This window comes from Nicotiana sylvestris, chromosome 2 (assembly GCF_000393655.2).
Source record: "Nicotiana sylvestris chromosome 2, ASM39365v2, whole genome shotgun sequence".
NCBI classification, from domain to species: Eukaryota; Viridiplantae; Streptophyta; class Magnoliopsida; order Solanales; family Solanaceae; genus Nicotiana; species Nicotiana sylvestris.
Genome location: NC_091058.1, coordinates 157,568,933 through 157,592,698, shown reverse-complemented (window position 1 = coordinate 157,592,698; position 23,766 = coordinate 157,568,933). Strand labels below are relative to the sequence as shown.

General features: G+C 36.6%; 2 protein-coding genes and 1 long non-coding RNA gene across 3 annotated transcripts; 2 read left to right on the top strand and 1 right to left on the bottom strand.

Annotated features, from left to right (window-relative positions):
* Nucleotides 1-13,080: 13,080 nt before the first annotated feature.
* Nucleotides 13,081-14,169, top strand: LOC138885850 (uncharacterized). Its single transcript, XM_070166836.1, has 3 exons — nt 13,081-13,341; nt 13,390-13,503; nt 13,591-14,169. Exons 1-3 carry the CDS (start codon nt 13,081-13,083, stop codon nt 14,167-14,169), a joined length of 954 nt encoding a protein of 317 aa, XP_070022937.1.
* A 2,018-nt stretch (nt 14,170-16,187) lies between these two features.
* Nucleotides 16,188-17,659, bottom strand: LOC104249848 (uncharacterized). The gene is made up of 3 exons (XR_716858.2): nt 17,571-17,659; nt 16,824-17,487; nt 16,188-16,693 (listed from the first exon to the last, which is right to left on the bottom strand). It is a non-coding gene; the product is annotated as an uncharacterized lncRNA (long non-coding RNA).
* Nucleotides 17,614-23,611, top strand: LOC104249849 (probable serine/threonine-protein kinase PIX13). Its single transcript, XM_009806354.2, has 6 exons — nt 17,614-18,090; nt 18,597-18,919; nt 20,612-20,747; nt 20,838-20,980; nt 22,150-22,273; nt 22,979-23,611. The coding sequence occupies exons 1-6, from the start codon at nt 18,006-18,008 to the stop codon at nt 23,410-23,412; spliced, it is 1,245 nt and encodes a 414-aa protein (XP_009804656.1). The 5' UTR covers nt 17,614-18,005; the 3' UTR covers nt 23,413-23,611.
* The last annotated feature ends 155 nt before the right edge of the window (nt 23,612-23,766 follow it).

Here is a 23,766-nt window from a genome sequence, read left to right as displayed (position 1 = left end):
TACAGACCTCAGATGAATGGAGCCGTAGAAGCTGCCAATAAGAATATCAAGAAAATATTGAGGAAAATGATAGAGAAGCAAAAATAGTGGCACGAGAAGTTATCATTTACTTTAATGGGATATCGCACCACAGTCTGTGCATCAACTGGGGCAACCCCTTATATGCTAGTTTATGGTACAGAGGCAGTCATTCCCGCTGAGGTAGAAATTCCTTCCTTAAGGATCATACAAGAAGCTGAACTCAACGACGCAAAGTGGGTGAAAAGTCGTTATGAGCAACTAGCCCTTATAGACGGAAAGAGAATGAACACAGTTTGCCATGGTCAACTCTATCAGAACAGAATGTCTAGAGCCTTCAACAAAAGAGTCAAGCCAAGACAGTTCACACCGGGGCAGGTGATGTTAAAAAAAATTTGCATCAAGCTGAAGCCAAGGGGAAATTCTCTCCCAACTAGCAGGGTCCATACATGGTTCACCGAGTTCAGACAGGGGGAGACCTCACACTCGCAGAAATGGATGGAGAAGTCTGGTTGAAGCTGATCAATTCAGATGCAGTCAAGTGTTACTATGTGTAATCTTTATGCTTCCCTTGAATGATGTAATTGAACTACGCCTGACCTGATTCCCGTTTAAGAGGGGATACGTAGGCAGACCTATGGGTTCGGTCATAATTTAATAAAATTTCATTTTCCCCCGCAATTGGAAACTGGGGCAGAATTTTGAGGGTATTTTGAAGAGGACCTCAAAATTTCGAAGTACTTTCAGTCGATCGTCGCAAGCAACAGCCAGAAGCATCAACCCATTAAACTGGGGCAGAATTTTGAGTAGCAAGAGAGGTTGCAATGTTCTGAACCACGTTACAATCATCGGTTCATCTAAAATATTATTATTATGTCATATTTTTTACAAAATCATGTTTATTACTGAAATTGCCTTGTTTAGCAATGCTACCACAATGATACATATAGTATCATCAGATCAAAGCCGAGCAGGTCAAGAAGAGCCAGCAGGGATACAAACTAACCTTCCCCCCTTTACAAAACTCACGATTTTTCTTTGGATGCAGGCATTTGGATTGCGAAATCATCAAACATACTATACACTAACGAGACAAACATTGTTCAGGAATACAACTCTCAAAACCGTTGCACTACCCACATTTGCTATCCATACACACCAAGGACATTCCGTGTGTCACAGGTCCCAGCAGTCACAATATCGCAATCTGCTATTAGCTAAGAGAGCTCTATTACCATTTGCCATTTTATTTCTTGCATAAGGCTACCATTCTGCCTTCCGAGACTAAACGTTGTCTCCATCTGTATTTTCTGCATTGCATAAGAGTACCATTATGTCTTCCAAGACTAAACGCTGTCTCCATCTGCATTTTCTGCATTGCATAAGGCTACCATTCTGCCTTCTGAGACTAAACTCTGTCTCCATCTGCATTTCTGCATTGCATAAGGCTACCATACTGCCTTCCGAGACTAAACGCTGTCTCCATCCACATTTTCTACATTGTATAAGGCTACCATTCTGCCTTTTGAGACTAAACGTTGTCTCCATCTGCATTTCTGCATTGCATAAGGCTACCATTCTACCTTTCGAGACTAAACGTTGTCTCCATATGCATTTCTGCATTGCATAAGGCTACGATTCTGCCTTCCGAGGTTAAGCTCTACTTCCATGTACATCTACATGGCTGAAAGATCGCCTCATCTACATCTGTATGGCTGAAAGATCGCCACATACTGCATCTCATGGGCTGAAAGATCGCCACATACTGCATCTCATGGGCTGGAAGATCGCGTCATCTACATCTGCATGGCTGAAAGATCGCCACCTACTGCATTGCATGGCTAAAAGATCGGCACATACTGCATCTCATGGGCTGAAAGATCACCAAATTATCCAAAGGCGCCATCGTTCGGAGGCACCATTTTCATAGTCCGAGAACACCATGTCATGGCCTGAGGATCCCTTTTAATTTTTTGCATATCATTATTCAAAGGCATCATGGTTCGGAGGCACCATCCTCATAGCCTCAGAGCATCATTTCATGGCCTGTGAATCCTTTATTATGCGTTTCATGGCCCTCGACATCATGGTCTAAGGACATCATCCTAACCATCCAAAGACAGCATTCATGGCCCGACGGGAACTTGCATCACGTTTAAATTTATGCACAACATACGCTTGTATTATTTCTAATTGCAGGTACACCGGCGAGAAATGACCATCCCGACAGGAGCAATCCCCCTCCAGTTCCCCGCAACCATACCGAACCTTAACCATTCCCACAAACCGTACACTCACCCCGTCAGGGATATTGCGTCCGTTCCTGAAGAGTCTCCATCGGCATACTCCATCGACGGATCCGGAACTACATATGGCCTGATTACTGTAAGACCAGGGATATGTAGGCAGCTCAGAAGCCAGGGCGCGGCCTAAAACTCTTCGAACCATTTCGCTCGGTCAAAATTGGCCATCATATCTTTACCCGACAACTCTTTCATCCTTCCCGAGTAAAGAGGGGCAGTTGTTGATACCTAATTTTTCCCTATATATTTTTTTTGATATGCAAAATACATTCAAAATTGCATATATATGCATATATAAGTATGTCCAAATGTTTTTTTATTTTTTCTTACTTTTTAAAGACTTTTAAACCAACTTATTTCTCTATTTTATTCATAAAAAACCAAATAATTATTATTTTTGGTGATTTATTTATTTGATTCTCATATTTATGCTAAAATATAGCTAAAATAATTTTTGCATATTCTTACAAATTTATTTAGTATTTTTAAGCTAAATTGCATATAATTGTAATATTAACCCCTTTTAAGATTTAATTGCGTTTATATTTATAAAAAATTAAGCTCAGTATTTTTAAATTAATAATTATGTGTTATAAATCATTTAGTACTTTCAATTTATTTCCAGAATTTAATTTGCTATCTTATAAATTAAATGGGGAAATGGCTATTTAAAATCTAGCCAGATTTCATTTCAATTTAAGCCTAATTTGAACCCCAATTTATCCCCACCCAATTTCAAATTAAACTACCCCTTTACCCATTTAAATGACCCAACCCGAGTTCCCCACCTAACCCTTTTAATCCCAGTCATTGATCATTTAGATCAACAACTCCCATTACCCCTTACCATTTTTAACCCAAACCAACCCCTAAACCTAATTCATTTCTCACCTACCGCCGCCCTTGAATCCTCTCCTCTCTCAACTTTCTTTGAAACTCTCATGAACCCTAGCCGCCGCCCACTCACCCCACCCTGATATCTACCTAATCCATGGACTTCCATGGTTATTTGAGATCTGTACCAGCCTTCCATGGCTTCGATGGGTTTGTTCTTGTTGTTTCACGGCCAGACCTTAAAGGAACCTGGTCCAGTCCTTGTTCGATTTCAGTTCATGGCTCTTCTCCGGTCATCCTTGACCTTTCTCCGTCCATCCATGGCCGTGCGAGTCAGAACCTTGACTCTCCTGGTTAGATCGATAACTTTCAGGGCCTTTCTCACCTTTTCTAGGTTTTTCGAAACCCCAATCTTTAAGATCCTTTAACTTTCTTTTCGATCTGCTTTAGATCTATGATTACCTTGAACTTTTAAACATTTTCTCAAAGTTTCTTTAACTTTGATTTCAAAACAACTCTTCATCTTTTCCGATTAGGGTTTTTCTTTTAAGTTATTTCAAAATCTCTTCTCTGATTTTAAAATATTTGTGATTTCGCTATGTTTTGCTTGTGTTATTCTTCTATCTGAGTTAGCATGTTGAAAACCCTAATTTCTTTTGGGTCTCAGTCGAGGCTTGAAGATGTTTGTTAGATGTGTGCTTGTTTGTTTAAATTCTTGCTTGACTTGTCTGTTTACCATCTTTTAAACTCTATTATTGCTGAAAACCCTAGGTCTTCTTAGCCTGGAACTGTTTGTTTGAGCATGCACTTGATGCGATTAAAGTTCTTTGTTTCTGGCTCTTTTATTTATGAGGCTACTTGATTCTGAGTTTTACTATCCTTTAAACTCAACTGTTGTTGAAACCGTAACTTTTTCAAAAGGTTTCCTCACTTGTTACTGTGAGACCTTTACTCACTTTTGACTCACTTCTTTGCTTTGGCTATATGTATGAACCCTGACTATCTACTGAACCTTATGATTATTCCTGCTGCTATTTTATTCTGTTTCTTTTAGCCTCGCATGTCTGATGTCTTGTTCACTCTATTTATATGCTAAAGTTTCTTCTGTGATTGATCTTCATCTTATGATTGATTTCTAAAGATTTTCCTTTATGAACCCTAATTTCACTCTCCTGTTCAAAGTTGATTTATTCTTTTCCTTTACAATAATATCTACCGTGCTAATTTCTTTCCCAAAATAAGCATATCTCTGTACTTAGACTTGATTGCTTACTTAATGAATTTACTACTCCTTTTATGGTAACAATTAGTTTACTTACAAACTAATTTTCTTTCCTTATTTTGAATCTGTCACTACCGTTAAATAGTGATTCCTTAATTAAGGGGAATCACTTGTGTAAATTGATTCTGACTTATGATTGTTTCCATATTTGTATCTTATTACTTTTCCTTCACTCATTTTCAAAAGGCTATAAATACCCTGCACCCCTATTCTTTCTGGACACACACGAACCACTTGAGTTCAGAATACACACTTCACTCAAACACTCTCTCTCTCTTTGCTCTATTACTACTTGTGTTGCTGCCTTGCCTAGCCGGCTGAAAGCCAAGGCTAGGCTGTGGGAAATTTGCTTACTTTTCTTTCTGCATTTGCTTCTTTACTGGTATGTTCTAATTAATTTTCCAGCAACAACAACAACAACATGTTGCTTTGCTATTTCTTTCATTCTTGCCTATTTCTGTTTGTGATTAATCAATTTACATTATTAAGCATGTTATAATCTGCTCCTCTCTCTTCTAAATTAATGTTTGAACTCTGTCAATCATCTATTATGACTTATGAACCCCAAACCCCCATATCCCCTATGTGTTTGTATTCCTTGAGTTGTTGAGGGCATGTTAGAATTAAATATTGTTGTGCATGACCCAAACCTGACCCTCCCTGGGTCATATGCTTCATACCCTCTCTATGTGTTGTGTCCTCTGGTTCGCTTATGGGCATGCAAGCATCACTTATTGCTGTGCATGTCCAGATTTGACCCCTCCTAGGGTCATATGCTATCTGCAATGTATTCCCAAACCCCTGCCCCCTTAGAGCAATTACTGATGCTATATAATTTTAGCTTTACTATTATTGTTTTCCAAACTACCCTTACTCATTACTATTCTCAACCCAGTTTTTAAAAAAATCTCTGCTTCTGCACTTCCATTATACTCTTTAACTTAGGTTCTGCCCCTCTTGTATGAGCCTTGCCTTGAGACCCATGAGCTCCCTCTGAACTTGGACACATAAGGGTTGGCCCTTCCACACTGCACTTATCTCTATCTAGTTATGCAAACTTGGGTGTGAGCACTGCCCGGGGTCCCCTTGAGACCCTTAGGGAACTTTGACACACTCAAGTGTGAGAAAGGCTTTGAAACAATGGCATTTGAGGTGGTTTATTCTATAACTCAAAGAGGAAGTCAAGAATTAGGCTTCCTCTGATTGTAACTTCTTCTTTTACACTTTTTCTGATGTAATTCATTATTTGGTCTGTAATAAGTTGTAATAAACGTTGGGGTTGGCTAGTAAAAAGGGATGGGTAATTATGCATGTTTAGCTGTAGAAGGGTAGAAGACATGCCTATAGGACTTGTTTGAATTTTGCATGTTCAACTCTGTATTTAGACAACCTGCCTATAGGACTTGTTTAAATTTATGCATATTTATTACCACTCTTAGATGTCATGCCTATATGACCTGTTTTCTGCATGTTTAGCTCAGCATTTAGAGAACCTGTCTATAGGATTTGTTAAATTCTGCATGTCTCATTTAGATAACATGCCCATAGGACTTGTTTTAAAATTTTTGCATGATATGGCCACGCTTAGATGCCATGTTCTTAGATCTAAACGACTAAAATCAGACATCATGTCCATTGGTTTAAAATCAATACCTCTTTATAGATATCATGTCTATAGGAATTTAAACGATCAAGCTAGATATCATGTCTATAGGAATTAAAATAAGCAATACTTGATATCCTGCCTATAGGATCTGAAACCACTTTAAAAGCAGTTTGACTCTGAACCAATTTTAAACAACCTTACTCCTTTATTTAATGTGGTTTAGAAAGCATGCCTATAAGATTTCCAAATCTTTAATTTAAAAACTATTATTGCTTTGCCACATTCTGAATCAGTAGCAGATACCATGTTTATAGGATCTCACCCAAACACCTAGGCAAGCATTAGGTGATAACAATAGTAAAATTGAATCCATTTTTATTAATTAGTAATTGCTACAACCAGCAGGCATGCCTGATTCGGACTTCTTATCTGAGTTATGTAATACACTGGTTTGCCTCAACGATTAAAACTCCCCTTGCCTTAGTATTTTTAAAATTTAGACCCTGATTGTGTTTAAGTCGTACTATTTATGTGCTTTGCCTGAGGATGTATACATAAGCCCCTTCACATGTTTACATGTTTCCCCCTAATGTGCAGTCCTATGTGTTTTATATGCCGCCTTAGATTTTTCACCGTTTGAAACCTAAAAGTCAGCCTAATATCCTTCCCCTTTAGGAATAGTAGTCCTAAGTTCCTCCGGGACTGATAGGAATGGGACGGGTAATAGCACGCAATAGTGGTCGAGACCAATCTGCACTTTAATACCTCGACGGGATGGGAAGGGTAGATATGGATATGATGACTGGTGCGTTAATACGACGTGTATCCCCTCTTTTGAGGAGTGTTATACCGGGTATCGTATTGATGTGATCCATATTATAAATAAACCTAGGACCCCCCTCCTTTTCTTTTTTTATATATTTCAAGTATTTGTAACTCCTTTTCAAAATCTACCTTTTAATTGTTCTTTCAAACTCTTATGTGTTCAAATTTAAATCCCCTACCGTTTGAGCCTATACTTGTCTATTTGCTAAATTGTACAAATTCATAAGAAGTTGTCTGGCCGGGAACCACACTAGTGAATCCTGAGGGGTGCCTAACACCTTCCCCTTAGGATAATTTTAAGCCCTTACCCTATCTCTGATTATCAAACAAACTTAGAAGTGAACCCTTATAGGTGTCCTAATGCACCTTAAATCATTAGGTGGCGACTCTCCAAATGCAAAACCCAGTTCCCAAAAGGAATGAGTTATCCTATACCCAAAATGTCATAAACCCGATCTCCCGATTGTATAAGAGGGAAAAAGGGGGCGCGACAGGTTCAGCGATTAAAGTTTCTATAATGTCAAAGGGCAAGAAATTCAGATGTTAGTGAAAAAGAGAAAAAAAAAGGAAAAAATAGAATTAATTACGTGGTATTTTTTATGAAAAAGGTCCAAAAATATCCGTAAACTATGGTATATAGCTCATTTTTGTCCTCCATTAGTAAACTGGGCCAAAAATATCTTCCTTGTTAGCACAATGGCCTACTAATGTCCTTCAAACTAACGGCCATCCACACAAGCTATTTTAATCCTACATGGCATCCACGTAGCTACGACATGGAAGCCACATAAGCGGGAAACCTTCTAAACCCGCTCCGAAACCCATTTCCAAACAAAAACCCCATAAGCGGGCAGTCGTAACCCCATCTCCAAACCCCATTTCATAACAAAAAACTCATTTCTTCCTAGACCCTTCTTCCATGGCGATTTGAGAGTTGAGTGATGACAAGATCGATCAAGGTTTAACAACATAAATTGAGTATCATCTGAAGATATTCAGGTAATTTTCCCTTTTATTCCCCAACTTCTTTGTCTCGAACTTCAATTTATTTTTTGTAATTTTCTAGGGTTTTGTCATGTACTGGTATTTCTGACCAGATTTCTTAGTGTATAGTGTTTGCATGTGGGTCTGGTACTCTTTTTGTTTGTTATCTTTGTTGTTTCCTTATATGGTTTCAATTTGTGCCCTAGGTGTACATTGTCTTTGGCTTAAGTGTCCTTTTCACATATTTTATCATAGTGTGATAGTGTTGGGTTGTTGAAATCGACAGAACCATGTGCATTTCTTCTTAAAGACTTTTGTTTTTCTTTCCACTAGTAATCGACAGACCGTGTGTGCTTCTCTAAAAGTGTGTGCTGACTGTTTTTCTTCTCTTAAAGTGTGTGCTTTATTCTTTCCACTATATTATACGCAGTAATTTATTTTATGTTTAATATTTTATTGTCAAAGTTGTTAAATTATTCATGTGGTCCCTCTATGTTTTCTTCTGTGTCTATATTATAGATATTTCAATATGGGGGACCACGAAGAGACAATTTAAGGTAAATATCAGTGTGAATTAGGTATTGATTGTGAATCAGATAGTGATAAAAGTTCAGATTATGGTTCAGATGCTAGTGAATATGATTTTGAAGAATTAGAGTCACTTAGGATGCAAAAGGGTAAAGAAGTTAATAATAAGCTTAGTCACTACAAAGAGCTTGATAAGTCTATGACATTTAAAGACTTGGAAGAAGTCAAAAAAATCATGAACTTCTATGCTATTGCAAATTCCAAACCTTTGAAGCTTAGAAAAAGTGATAAAATAGGAGTAAGGAATATATGTGTAGTAGGTTGCCCTTTTGTATGCCTCATCGCTGAAGATAAGAAGGGTCCTGGCTTTAAGATTAAAACATTGAAGAGAGAGCACAGCTGTGAAGATGCATTTGAGAATTCTAGAGCCAAAACAAAAACTTTAGCTGAATATTTCAGGAGTAAGGTGCAAAATAATCCTAGGTACAAGATAAAGGATATGAAACTAGATTTGAAAAATCAATTTTCATTGAATGTACATAACTCCACATTGAAAAGAGCTAAAAGGATGGCACTTCAGCAATTGCAAGGAAGCTTTTTAGATGACTATAACAGATTAGAAGCATATGCAAATGAGATTAGGGAGAGCAATCCTAGTAGTGATGTGGTTATCAATTTATCAAAAAATGCCATGGCTGAAGGTAAAAGAAGATTTCTTAGAATGTACATATACTTCAGTGCAATGAAGTTTGGATTTAAAGAAGGGTTGAGACCATTCATTGGACTAGATGGAACTTTCATAAAGGGTCATTGCAAGGGGCAATTATTGGTGGATGTTGCATAAGATTGCCAGAATCATTTCTATCCCTTGGTTTGGGTTGTAGTTGTCAAGGAAAACACCTTGACATGGACATGGTTTGTGGAGCTGTTGAAACACTCATTGAATCTGAAAGATGGAACCAGTATTACCTTTATGTCTGATATGCAAAAGGTAAAACTTATGATTTTGCTTAATTGACTATTTCCAGACATTTTTAAGTTATTATATAGTTAATTTTGTTTAAATTTACATGTGCAGGGTTTGTTGGAAGCAGTAAGAATTGTCCTCCCTCTCTCAAATCATAGGTTTTGTGTGAGACATATTGAAGCGAACTGGAGCAAGAGGATCAGAATTTCAGGAGAGATGAAGAAATATCTATGGTAGTTGCTTAGGTATCCACCATAGAATTGTTGTAGGTCCTACTTTGATACATTGTGCAAAAATCAAATGGTGGATAATAATTTTACAGAGTCCTTCAACTCTTGGATCTTAGAAGCAAGAGGCAAGCCTATCCTGAAGATGCTTGAAGATATTAGAATCAAGGTCATGAATAGGTTGAGAGAGAAGGAAGATGAAGCTAGAACATGGGGAGGTGAGTTTAGTCCTAACTGCATGAAGTTGTATGCTGCTTATTTGAAGGTAGCCAACTTATGTACTGTTCATTTCAATGGTGAAACTGGCTATGAGATTTTTGAGGGTGGTGATAGACATACCGTGAACATATAGGGCCAAGTTGATGTCTGCTAGAGGTGAAAAGTTTTGGAAAGTATTACCAGAACATGCTATGGACCCTCCTCCACTTGCCAAAATTATTGGAAGGCCAAAAGTCAAAAGAAATAGAGAGGCAGATGAGGCAAACAAGAGACAAAGGGATTGAGTTGCATCAAGAAGGGGAACTAGATTGACATGCAACATTTGTGGTGAGCTGGACCACAATTCAAGGACATACAAAGTACTTGCTTCTTAACTTATCTTTGTTCTTATAACATATTACAGTTATTTTAATAGAAAGTTTTTCATTCTAATAGGTTGGTGCTGAAGGAAATGTTGAGATGTTAGTTGTTCAGCCCCTCAACCAACTCAACCAACATAAGAAGGTGAACATGAAAGTGAATTTGTATTCATGCTTACACCAAGAGTTCCAAGACAACAAATAGAACCCTTTGGTGATGGTAGTGAGCATGAAAGCGACCTTGCTTTAATGCTTAAGATTATTTTTAAAGATCAAACACGACTACTGATGAGGAGGCAATAATTGACCTCAGAAGGAACAAGAGTCATCTCTTTTAGAGGAGATCATACCGGTGTCAGTTATCCCACTGATCTTCCTTACTCACCGACTAAGCTCACTTGCAAAGGCAAAGAAGTTGTGTTTGGAAATCAATTGGAAGTGGCAAGACAAAAGAAAGTCGGAAAATTGAAGAGTAGGAAACTCAATGGTAACTCACAAATCTAGGAATCTTGGTTATTGTATGTAGTTGCAATTCTGAGAACTCACAGAACCCTTTTGTTTTTATGTTTTGGTTTGTACTGTAATATTACAACAGTGCTGTTTAGTTCAGTAGTTATTTTATAAACATGTTTTGATGGCTGGACAGTGTTCTTTTGTAGCAGCAATACTGATATTTTAATATTACAGCAGTTTAGTTGTTTTGTTTCATTGTTTTTACAGTGTTTTTTCTGCAAATTTGGATAATTTTTTGTTTACAGTAGTGTTTTGCAAATCTGGTGAGTTTGGACAGTTTTTGTTTATAGCCGTGAGTTGCAAATCTGGATTATTTGGACAGCTTTTTTGTAAGTCTAGACAATTTTGGACTGTTGTTTACAACAATGCTGTATGGTTCAGTAGTTATTTTGTGAACATGTATTGATGGCTGGACAATGTTGTTTTGTAGCAGCAGTACTGATATTTTAATATTAGATCAGTACTGATATTTTAATATTACATCAGTACTGATATTTTATAGCAGTTTAGTTGTTTTGGTTTAGCTGTTTTGACAGTGTTTTTTCTGCAAATTTGGACATTTTTTGTTTACAACATTGTTTTGCAAATCTGGACTATTGTTCACAAAATTGCAAAATCTGGACAGTTTGGATAGTATTTGTTTGTAAATCTAGACAGTTTTGGACTGTTGTTTACAGTAGTATTTGTTTTATAAAATTTGACAGTTTAGTGGTCTTGGCACTAAAATAGATTTATATGCACCCCTAGCTTTGTTACAGGGAAGCATTTAGCGGAGCATTGTAGAAAAGAGTACCCCCAAAGGTGCCAAATTTTATCTTATGGATCATAGCAGAAATAGCTATTGTGGCTTGTGACATTCCTGAGAGTAAGGGGTTCCCCAAATTTGACATAATGTGAACTTCAAATCTTTCTTGATACAAATTCTTCAGTTGGCCTTTTACTTTTCTTAACCTGCTTATTACTAGTCAGTAGGTTTACTATAGTCAACAACAATCAATTATCATTGTCCAAATAAAACAACAACAAGAAGCCTCCTGCATTCTAACCATAATGCTACTGCAGTCATACTAGAACATAAAATAAGAACAAGATCTTGAAGTAACAGAAGAATAACCTGCATTCTAGTTTTGTCCCACAAATGGTTGAAGAAGAAACATTGATACCATCACTTTGAAGAGTTGGAAACATACTACAATATACTAAACATACATAGATTAACTTCATCAACCCTATAATTTAACCAAAATACTACAACAACATATTAAAACAATATACATTCACTTCATCATCCCTATGACAACCAAAGCAAATAATAAAGCCCATAAAACCAAAATGATATTTCTCATCTTCTTTACTTTGACCTCTAACTTACTAGCTTTTTCAGCTTCCATAAGTTGAAATTGCTCTATTTCGTCAAGTTTCATCTTCAAAGTATGCCTTTTAACCATCATAACATCTTCCATTTCATCAAAAACGTTCTTAGAGCCCCCATTGAACAATCGTAGCTTGTTCCATGAGGTAAACTATATTCCACAAATTTTTCCTCTCAACCTTAGCAGTATCAAGTTTAGTTTTTAAATCTTTGATCACCATCACCGCTCGACGAGGGAGCTCTTCGTCAATCCATTCAAAATATTCAAAATATTTTTAAATCTTTAAGACCGTCTGTGCTACTCTTAAAAGTGTGTGCTGACTGTTTTTCTTCTCTTAAAGTGTGTGCTTTATTCTTTCCACTGTATTATACGCAGTAATTTATTTTATGTTTAATATTTTATTGTCAAAGTTGTTAAATTATTCATGTGGTCCCTCTATTTTTTCTTCTGTGTCTCTACTATAGATATTTCAATATGGGAGACCACGAAGAGCCAATTTAAGGTCAATATCAGTGTGAATTAAGTACTGATTGTGAATCAGATAGTGATAAAAGTTCAGATTATGGTTCAAATGCAGGTGGATATGATTTTGAAGAATTAAAGTCACTTAAGATGCAAAAGGGTAAAGACGTTAATGATAAGCTTAGTCACTACAAAGAGCTTGATAAGTCTATGACATTTAAGAACTTGGAAGAGGTCAAAAAAGTCATGAACTTCTATGCTATTGCAAATTCTAAACCTTTGAAGCTTAGAAAAAGTGATAAAATCGGAGTAAGGTATAGATGTGTAGTAGGCTGCCCTTTTGTATGCATCATCTCTGAAGATAAGAAGGGTCCTGGCTTTAAGATTAAAACATTGAAGAGAGAGCACAACTGTGAAGATGCATTTGAGAATCCTAAAGCCAAAACAAAAAACTTTAGCTGAATATTTCAGGAGTAAGGTGCAGAATAACCCTAAGTACAAGATAAAGGATATGAAACTAGATTTGAAAAATCAATTTTCATTAAATGTACATAACTCCACATTGAAAAGGGCTAAGAGGATGGCACTTCAGCAATTGCAAGGAAGCTTTTTAGATGACTATAACAGATTAGAAACATATACAAATGAGATTAGGGAGAGCAATCCTGGTAGTGATGTGGTTATAAATTTATCAAAAGATGTCGTGGCTGAAGGTAAAAGAAGATTTCTTAGAATGTACATATGCTTTAATGCAATGAAGTTGGGGTTTAAAGAAGGGTTGAGACCATTCATTGGACTAGATGGAACTTTCTTAAAGGGTCATTGCAAGGGGCAATTATTGGTGGATGTTGCACAAGATTGTCAGAATCATTTCTATCCCTTGGCTTAGGCTGTAGTTGACAAGGAAAACACCTTGACATGGACATGGTTTCTGGAGCTGCTGAAACACTCATTGAATCTGAAAGATGGAACCAGTATTACCTTTATGTCTGATATGCAAAAGGTACAACTTATGATTTTGCTTAATTGACTATTTCCAGTCATAATTAAGTTATTATATAGTTAATTTGTTTTAAATTTACATGTGTAGGGTCTGTTGGAAGCAGTAAGAATTGTCCTCCCTCTCTCAAATCATAGGTTTTGTGTGAGCCATATTGAAGCCAACTGGAGTAAGAGGATCGGAATTTCAGGAGAGATGAAGAAATACCTATGGTGGTATGCTTGGAGCACTTATGAAGAGGACTTTAAAGATCAACTAAAGAGTCTTGGTGAATTGTCTGTTGATGCTGCCAAGGAGTTGCTTAGGTATCTACTACAGAATTGGTGTAGGTCCTACTTTAATACATTGGGCAAAAATCAAATGGTGGACAATAAGTTTACAGAGTCCTTCAACTCTTTGATCTTAGAAGCAAGAGGCAAGCCTATCCTGAAGATGCTTGAGGATATTAGAAACAAGGTCATAAACAGGTTGAGAGAGAAGGAAGACGAAGCTAGAACATGGGGAGGTAAGTTTAGTCCTAAATGCATGAAGTTGTATGCTGCTTATTTGAAGGTAGCCAACTTATGTACTGTTCATTTCAATAGTGAAACTGGCTTTGAGGTTTCTGAGGGTGGTGATAGACATACCATGAACCTAGTGGAGAAAAAATACACTTGTAGATCTTGGTAGTTGACTGGCATCTCATGCCCTCATACCATCAGGGCACTAAAATACAAGAGAGAGGATCCAATGACTGAAATTAGTTGGTGGCACAACAAGGAAGCTTATTTGATGACATATAGGGCCAAGTTGATGCCTGTTAGAGGTGAAAAGTTTTGGAAAGTATTACCAGAACATGCTATGGACCCTCCTCCACTTGCCAAAACTGTTGGAAGGCCAAAAGTCAAGAGAAATAGGGAGACGGATGAGGCTAACAAGAGACATGGAGATTGAGCTGCATCAAGAAGGGGAACTAGAATGACATGCAGTATTTGTGGTGAACTGGACCACAATTCAAGGACATGCAAGGTACTTGCTTCTTAACTTATCTTTGTTCTTATAGCATATTGCAGTTATTTTAATAGAAAGTTTTTCATTCTAATAGGTTGGTGCTGAAGGAAATGTTGAGGATGTTAGTTGTTCAGCCCCTCAACCAACTCAACCAACACAAGAAGGTGAACATGAAAGTGAATTTGTATTCATGCCTACACCAAGAGCTCCATGACAACAAATAGAACCCTTTGGTGATGGTAGTGAGCATGAAAGAGACACTGCTTTAGTGCCTAAGATTATTTCTAAAGATCAAACACAACTACTGATGAGGCAGCAATAATTGACCTCAGAAGGAACAAGAGTCATCTCTTTTAGAGGAGATCATACCAGTGTCAGTTATCCCACTGATCTTCCTTACTCACCTACTAAGCTCACTTGGAAAGGCAAAAAAACTCTTATTGGAAATCAATTGGAAGTGGCAAGACAAAAGAAAGATGGGAAATTGAAGTGTAGGAAACTTAATGGTAACTCACAAATCTAGGAATCTTGGTTATTGTATGTAGTTGCAATTCTGGGAACTCACAGAACCCTTTTGTTTTGATGTTTTGGTTTGTATTGTAATATTACAGCAGTGTTGTTTAGTTCAATAGTTATTTTGTAAACATATTTTGATGGTTGGACAGTGTTGTTTTGTAGCAGCAGTACTGTATTTTAATATTACAGCAGTTTAGTTGTTTTGTTTCATTGTTTTTACAGTGTTTTTTCTGCAAATTTGGATAATTTTTTATTTACAATAGTGTTTTGCAAATCTATTGGTGAGTTTGGACAGTTTTTTGCTTACAGCAGTGAGTTATAAATCTGGACAATTTGGACAGTTTTTTGTAAATCTAGACAATTTTGGACTGTTGTTTACAGCAGTGCTATTTGGTTCAGTAGTTATTTTTTAAACATGATTTTATGGTTGGACAGTGTTGTTTTGTAGCAGCAGTACTGATATTTTAATATTACAGCAGTACTAATATTTTACAGCAGTTTAGTTGTTTTGTTTTGGCTGTTTTGACACTGTTGTTCAGTAAATTTGGACAGTTATTTGTTTACATCATTGTTTTGCAAATCTGGACAGTTTGGATAGTGTTTTTTTGTAAATCTAGACTGTTGTTTACAACAGTATTTTTTTGTAAATCTAGAAAGTTTTGGACTGTTGTTTACAGCAGTATTTTTTTTTTGCAAATCTAGATAGTTTAATATTATAGCAGTATTTGTTTTTTGCAAAATTTGAAAGTTTAGTGGTCTTGGCACTAAAATAGATTCATATGCACCCCTAGCTTTGTTACAGGGAAGCATTTAGCGGAGCATTGTAGAAAAGAGTACCCAAAGGTGCCAAATTTCATCCTATGGATCATAGCAGAAATAGCTATTGTGGCTTGTGACATTCCTGAGGGTAAGGGTTCCCCAAATTTGACATAATGTGAACTTCAAATCTTTCTTGATAAATTCTTCAGTTGACCTTTTACTTTTCTAGGCCTGCTTATTACTAGTCAGTAGGTTTACTATAGTCAACAACAAGCAATTATCATTGTCCAAATAAAACAACAACAAGAAGCCTCTTGCATTCTGACCATAATGCTACTGCAGTCATACTAGAGCATAAAATAAGAACAAGATCTTGAAGTAACAGAAGAATAACCTGCATTCTAGTTCTGTCCCACAAATGGTTGAAAAAGAAACATTGATACCATCACTTTGAAGAGTTGGAAACATACTACAACATACTAAACATACATAGATTAACTTCATCAACCGTTAATTAAACCAAAATACTACAACAACATATTAAAACAACATACATTCACTTCATCATCCCTACGACAACCAAAGCAAATAATAAAGCCCATGAAACCAAAATGATATTTCTCATCTTCTTCACTTTGACCTCTAACTTACTAGCTTTTTCAGCTTCTATAAGTTGAAATTGCTCCATTTCGTCAAGTTTCATCTTCAGAGTATGCCTTTCAACCGTCATAACATCTTCCATTTCATCAAACAAGTTCTTAGAGCCCCTTTGAACCATCGTAGCTTGTTCCATGAGGTAAACTTTATTCCTCAAATTGTTCCTCTCAACCTTAGCAGCATCAAATTTAGTTTTTAAATCTTTGATCACTATTACCGCTCGACGAGGGAGCTCTTCGTCAATCCATTCAAACTACCCGCAAGAAGTAACCTACACCATTATTAGAATTTATAGCAGTTCTGGTTTTGTACATAAACAATAAAAATCAAGAACGACCTAACTCGATAAAAGAAGATGAATCCTATAAATCGACCAAAAATAAAATAAATTCGAAACTAACCTTGGATCTTGGACATTTGTAGAACCTTCTCCCAGCATTGGCATCTGACCAAGCTATCAAATATAGCGCAATGACACCTCTTTGCATATTGAATTTCGTACGCGTTCACAGATAAATCAGACATTGAGCAGAAATCTGGAGATTTGAGCATAAATGTGGAAATTTGAGCAGAAATTGGAGTAGAAATTTTGAAGGAAAATTGGGTCTAGGAAGAAATTGGGGTTTTGTTATGAAATGGGGTATGGAGGTGGGGTTACAGCCAGATCTTTGTTTGGAAATGTGTTTCTGAGCGGGTTTAGAAGGTTGCCCGCTTATGTGGCTGTCATGTCATAGCTACGTGGATGCCATGTAGGATTAAAATGGCTTGTGTGGAAGGCTGTTAGGTTGAAGGACATTAGTAGCACATTGTGCTAACGGGAAGGATATTTTTGGCCCAGTTTACTAACGGAGGACCAAAGTGAGCTATATACCATAGTTTAGGAATATTTTTGGACCTTTTTCGTATTTTTTATTGAGCGGGTCCCATGCCATAGTGGACAGCCGTTAGAGTTGGGGGTATGTCTATTTACTTTTTTAACGTTAGGGACGTATTTGAACCGATAGTAAAATTAGGGATAAATATTGATAATTTTGGAAAGTAAAGGGATAAATCTAACCTTTTTCCCTGCGATAAAAGGGTAGGAGGAAATATAAGAAAGAAAAAAAGTCCTTAATTATAATATGGAGAGGAAGAACATGGGGACGCACCAAAAATGATGACTATATAAACTCGGCCGTTGACTTGTCTTCACAATTCAGATTGGTCCCTTCTCTACGTTCTCTCTTTCTGGTTGAAGCTATTGCCACCATCACAAAACTGCAGAACAAACAGTACTAGCTATTCCAGGAAACGACACTGTAAAATCCCAGCAGTTTACAGTTAGTTAAAAAAAAGGCAAAATTTTTGACGCATATATAATGTAATAGTAGTATCTTTATTTCAACAACAATATTAGTTATCCAAATATTCCACCATTTGTCAAAAAAGTTAAACTTTGCTATTTTCAGACAAAAAGTTCATCTCCTCATCATCTTCATAAAATCAAGATTTCTCCTTTTAACTTTGTGAAGCAAATTATGGCAGCAATTTTGTAGTTTAGTGGAAGATAATAAGGAGAAAGAAAAATTTGTGGGAATAGATAGATGGGGAATTGTTTTGGATCAGAGATTTGTGACCAAAATCCTAGTAGCACCATCCCCAGCTACTCACCTAGACCTTCAACCCCAGGTACTTTTTTTTTTTTTGCTTTAAACACAAGTATATATATGCATTTTTATAGTCTTATTCTTTTCTGGGTACTCACCAATATCACGTTTTTCTTGTTTCTTTGTGTAGATAAGTAGTAAAAGTTGATTCTTTATAGCAGTCTCGTGAATCATTTTGTTAAAGTTACTCTCTTTTTGTAATTGTTGTGCTTTCTGTTCTTTTTTCCTGTCAAATTCCCAAATGGGGTTCTCTTTTTGTTTATATGGAAAATTTGTTGACTTGCTTCTTGATTTTCTGCATGTCCCATACTAATTTTCTCTGTATTTTTTCGATTTTATCTGAATGTCTACAAAAGGACCCAAATTGCTGCTGTTTCTTTTGCTAGGATGAGTTGACCATAAATTTGGAGATGTAATTTTATGTTCTTTCTAATATTTGCTAAAACCCATTTAAGAGTTCATAGATTTGACCTTAAGGGAGTGAAAAAGATCAGAACTTTGGTATTTAAAGAAGTACTTTTTCTGTAGATACATCAAAGAACAGTGGTGTTGCATTTTCAACTAGCAGCAGTACTGGGCATAGCCGTTTTTCAGCTACCGCGAGCGAGGACTCATATTTCAATGGAGAAATATTGCCTACTCCAAATTTGAAGACATATAGTTTTTCTGATCTCAAGGCTGCCACAAGAAATTTCAAGTCTGATACGGTTTTGGGGGTCGGCGGTTTTGGGACGGTATTCAAAGGCTGGGTCGATGAGAAGACTCTTACTCCAACTAAAGTTGGCACTGGAATGGTTGTTGCCATAAAAAAGTTGAACTCCGAGAGCATGCAGGGATTTGAAGAGTGGCAGGTATGAAACGTTTCGATACAATTATAAAGCATTTTATTCTTTGCACAATGTTGGAATTTCATTTGGCGAAGAAGCCAATACTTTGACCTTTGCTGTTGGAGAAAGAGCTCTCATTGAACAAACTAGGAAAATGCCTGTGAATGCAAATAACACATAAGCCAGTATTGCTACTTTGTTGCTGACCATTTTGGGGTAATTATGAGGCGGTGGTTGTTAAATATGCTGAAAATTTGGGTATCCAGTTATTTGTTAAATAGTACTAGTATGTATGATACATTTTCAGTTTTGGTTCTTTAGTCAAGTAAAAGGTGTTGGTAGATGGGCTAGTCGATGGTTAGACAACATATCTTTAGCAAACTAGGATTGCCTCTTACATGGATGGACTCTTCGATGAAGTTGAATGAATAAACAAATAAAGTAGAAATATGTGTGTACTGAGACTTCTTTATAGTTATTTAAATGCAATTCAGTCTTGAATCAGTTATTGGTAGGATTCTAATTGCTTAATTTGCATGTTTTCAAGCTGGAAGTAAGCATTATCTTGCTAGTTCACATAAGTATACTGATTATACACAGTTACTTGTCGAATATAAAGTCTTCTATTGGTTTGTTTTGAGTACATATTTCTCCATTCAGACCACAACCAAACAGATAAGGTATGAGAAAAACTTTGTAGTTTCGTTGATTCTCTGGTTCGCTGTACATTTGATGTCACTTATTTGAGATGCCAGTCATAATATAACATTGAGCCATTTTTTCAATTTTCTTCCCACAATGACAGTAGCTTGTAATTAAACAAAGATTTTGTGATAAGTAATTTCTTATCTTGTCAAAATTGAGTTAACAATATGATATAATGTGTCAAACTTCCCATCTTACTTATCTAATCATACACTTTGAGAAATTTATACATATCTGCTTCCTGTAATAATCATCAATTTTATCTATAGGTGTTTAAGATTTTAGTTGCTGAAATAATTCTGTAGTAAATTCAAGTTACCTTGTTCCTAACCACATTTTCAACAACTGTACAGTGGGCCAATATTTAAGTGAAATCTTCAGGTTAATTGTTGTGTGAGGAGACATGAAAAATATAAGAGCTATCTGCCAAATTATATTGAAGACTTCTCCAAACTTATGGTCAAACTTAGCACACTGAAATGAAATTTCTTTTCATATTAAATAGATAGTTGATTGAGTGGAAGAGTAAGAATACAGCCTCTGGACATCCAAAATCCTGTCAATTCAGGAACAAAAAGCAGTCTTTTACAAAATTGACTCATATTCGAGATAAAAATTGAAGCAAGATTAACGATTTCCATGTGTATTAGGTTATCTGCCACTGCCATCCCTGTAGTTAAGATGGATGTACCTTTAGCTTTCAGAGAGAGACGTAGTTTGTTTAGTTAGGCTTCATATATCCTTATTTCAATATCAGGAATGTCACCTGAACTTTTCAGTTTTCTTGTTTTGTTTTTTGATCCGAGGGTCTATCGGAAACAGTCTTTCTACTTTCTTAGGGTACTGGTAAGGTCTGCGTACACACTACCCTCCCCAGATCCCACTTGTGGGATTACACTAGGCTTCTTGTTGTTGTTGTTGTTTTATCAACTAACTTCTACATTGCTATGTTATTTGTGATTCATAGTTAGATACTTTGTTTAACACTCTTAATCGTTTAATTAAATGCAGGCAGAAGTAAACTTCTTAGGAAGGCTTTCACACCCGAACCTTGTTAAATTGATGGGATATTGTTGGGAAGACAAGGAACTGTTACTTGTATATGAATTCATGCCGAAAGGAAGCTTGGAAAACCATCTTTTCAGAAGTAAGAAGTTTTGTGGTAGAGTTTCAACTTTCAACCGAAACAAGCTAAACATTGATATGGTGCACTGATCTCTGGTATGCCACTTTGCAGGGAGTACAGCTATTGAACCACTTTCTTGGGAATTGCGGCTCAAAATTGCCATAGGAGCTGCACGAGGCTTAGCTTTTTTACATTCTTCAGAAAAGCAGATCATTTACAGAGATTTCAAGGCTTCCAACATACTGCTTGATGGGGTACGGTTTGCTAACTTGTACTTTATTTAGGTAGGCCAGTTTTCTAGTATGTCATGATAATAAGAGAATAAGGACAAAGCAAGGCTAGATTGAAGCGTCAACTGCTACATTGGTTTGACCAGTGGCGGAGACACCCTTTAGTAATGGGTGTCATCAGACACTGTTTCGCAGCAATTTTTTCTAAATGTATGTGTAAATAATATTTCTAAAGAACAATATGTATATATATGTATAATAGCTCGACGCTACTTGAAAATAATGTAAAGTAATACATATCCGTTTGGTGTGCAAAGTAAATTTTTAAAACCACCACAATCCTAGACCTAGACCCACCTACAAACTGAATAGTGACTATAAATAGACATCGCTTGTGCAAAATCATGCATATTCCATTGCCCTTGGCCCCTTAGTGCTTTGGGCTAGTGGTAAGAGCGCAGGGCATGATATTTGGGTTAGGCGCACGTCATGGGTTCAAACCTTCTGAAGACAAAAGCGTGGTATTTAATCGGAGAAGATTAGACGGGGCAGGGGGGGGGAGGGGCTTATTTACCGAGTTCTGAACATTGTGTCACTGGCCCTCTGGGATCTTGGTAATTAAAAAAAGTGTTGCATATGCCACTGGATTTGACTTGTAGATGTTGCATGTCCAATGGGCCTGCGTCTTGTTAGTAGCTGGGTAATTAGGATCAGTGGTAGTTTGACTGACATTGTTTTTCTTTTTGCTGTTTGGAGTATAGGCTTGTGATTGATTGAAGGGTACAGAGAATCTTTCTATAGCTTAGTGCATATCCCTTATTGCTTTTTCTTTCTTTTTCCTTCATCTTTAACATAACTGAAACATGAACAAGACCTAGAATCGGCTGTATTCCTGAAATTATTCATTTATTATATTTTGGCTTTCCGAGGAATTCCCGTTCCATATGGTTGCCCAATATTTCTATGAGAGGCTGTGTGTGTACATTACTCTGAATTTGAATGTCTGTTCAATTCAATATCATGAACATCACTGCATCTCATTTCATATTGTTTTTCCTTTTCCGATGGGACTAAATTGAAAGGATAAGCAGTGCAACTATGTTTCTTCTTCAGTAACTTTTCTTCCTTTCCAACTTTAATGTACATCTGCATAGGGGCCAACTTTTGAAGGTTTTCTGCTTTTCTATTTGTAGAATTACCATGCAAAGTTATCAGATTTTGGCTTAGCTAAAGTGGGGCCTTCAGCTGGGAACTCACATGTGACTACTCGTGTTATGGGCACATACGGTTATGCTGCTCCTGAATACATTGCTACAGGTGAGCACTATTTATGCGCCCTTATCCCCTTACTAGACTTGAGATCCACATATGAAATAGACATAGGTATACATGCACATTTTTTAAACCACTAGCCGTAATTTGATCATCAATATGTTATGCATTTAAATTGAAATTAAAGATGTACAAGAATTTTTTGGCTTTACCTGATTTGCCACTGAGCAGAGTGCAGGGGCAGAAGCACGTTGCCTGAAGCAGCGTCACGGGACACCACTTCACGGAAAATTTTATTAAATAAATATGTAATTGATAATTAAGAAATGAAATAAGAGTAGATATAATCTTACAGTGACACCACTTGACCGGCAGAGTTTGCCAGTCCAGCGGTCGCGTATTCCATTCCTCCAATGGGCTGATGTTGGCTTTTTTTTTTCCTTAACAGATATGATCCTCAAAATAACATTTTAACCACAATTGTATAAGCAAATACACCTCCAGCAAAATTTCAAGAAAATGTAAAAATGAAAGCAAATACTATTATGGACTAATACTTCATAATTAAGGATAATAAAACTCAAAAATCAAGAACTCTTTTTTGAAAAATTTAAAAATGGTGACACTGCTTATATAAAATCCTACATACGCCTCTGGCAGAGTGCTGAGACTATCTTGAAACAAAAAAGCTAGATAACAGAACATTTTCAGTATAACATGTTAATCCAAGGATTCTTGTCATGTTAACAGGCCATCTCTACGTAAAAAGTGATGTGTACGGATTTGGTGTCGTATTGCTTGAGCTTTTAACAGGCTTACGAGCACTTGACACAAAACGACCTAACGGACAGCATAATTTGGTTGACTGGGTGAAACCAATGCTTTCTAACAAAAGGAAGCTGAGGTCCGTCATGGACGCCCGAATGGAAGGCCAATATAGTTCAAAGGCGGCATTGGTTGCTGCTCAGCTTAGTTTAAAATGCCTCGAGGGGGAACCTAAGAACAGGCCTTCCATGAAAGAAGTAGTGGAAGTATTGGAACAAGTTGAATCTATAAAGGAGAAACCAAAACCTTCCAAAAGCAAATCCGAGCCTTCATCTCATCGATACAAGCAATCACCGAGAAATCATCCTTCGCCACGTGGTACAAACCACCATGGATTCAGAGCCGGATCTGGAAGATGACAGGTACAACTGGGAAAGGCAAATGCGAGCTGAAGAAAAATGAGTTTGTTTATAGATTTAATTGTATTGATTTTGTTGTAATTCAATATGGTTAATCATTATTTTGGATAACAAATTTTGTATTGTCTGTCACCTCTGTATTGCATGGGATGAATGTACTATAATTGGTTGACCTTATAAGATTGTAACTGATTTCATCTGTTGAAGGTATCCGTACAGCTAGGATAACCTCACTCACAAAATGTATATAAAATACTTATATTATTTGCATAGAATTCTTTTATCACCAAATGATCAATCAGCTTTCAATATAAATATACTATAAGTTATTTAATTCTCAATTGGGATCATAGT

Bases quoted from the DNA above. Each gene is read 5' to 3' on its own strand.
- LOC138885850 (XM_070166836.1), top strand. From the start codon at position 13,081: ATGGCACTTCAGCAATTGCAAGGAAGCTTTTTAGATGACTATAACAGA. The intron at 13,342-13,389 runs GTGGATGTTGCA...CCCTTGGCTTAG, and splicing joins ATTGCAAGGGGCAATTATTG to GCTGTAGTTGACAAGGAAAA. The intron at 13,504-13,590 runs GTACAACTTATG...TTACATGTGTAG, and splicing joins TTATGTCTGATATGCAAAAG to GGTCTGTTGGAAGCAGTAAG.
- LOC104249849 (XM_009806354.2), top strand. From the start codon at position 18,006: ATGGGGAATTGTTTTGGATCAGAGATTTGTGACCAAAATCCTAGTAGC. The intron at 18,091-18,596 runs GTACTTTTTTTT...CTTTTTCTGTAG, and splicing joins ACCTAGACCTTCAACCCCAG to ATACATCAAAGAACAGTGGT. The intron at 18,920-20,611 runs GTATGAAACGTT...AATTAAATGCAG, and splicing joins AGGGATTTGAAGAGTGGCAG to GCAGAAGTAAACTTCTTAGG.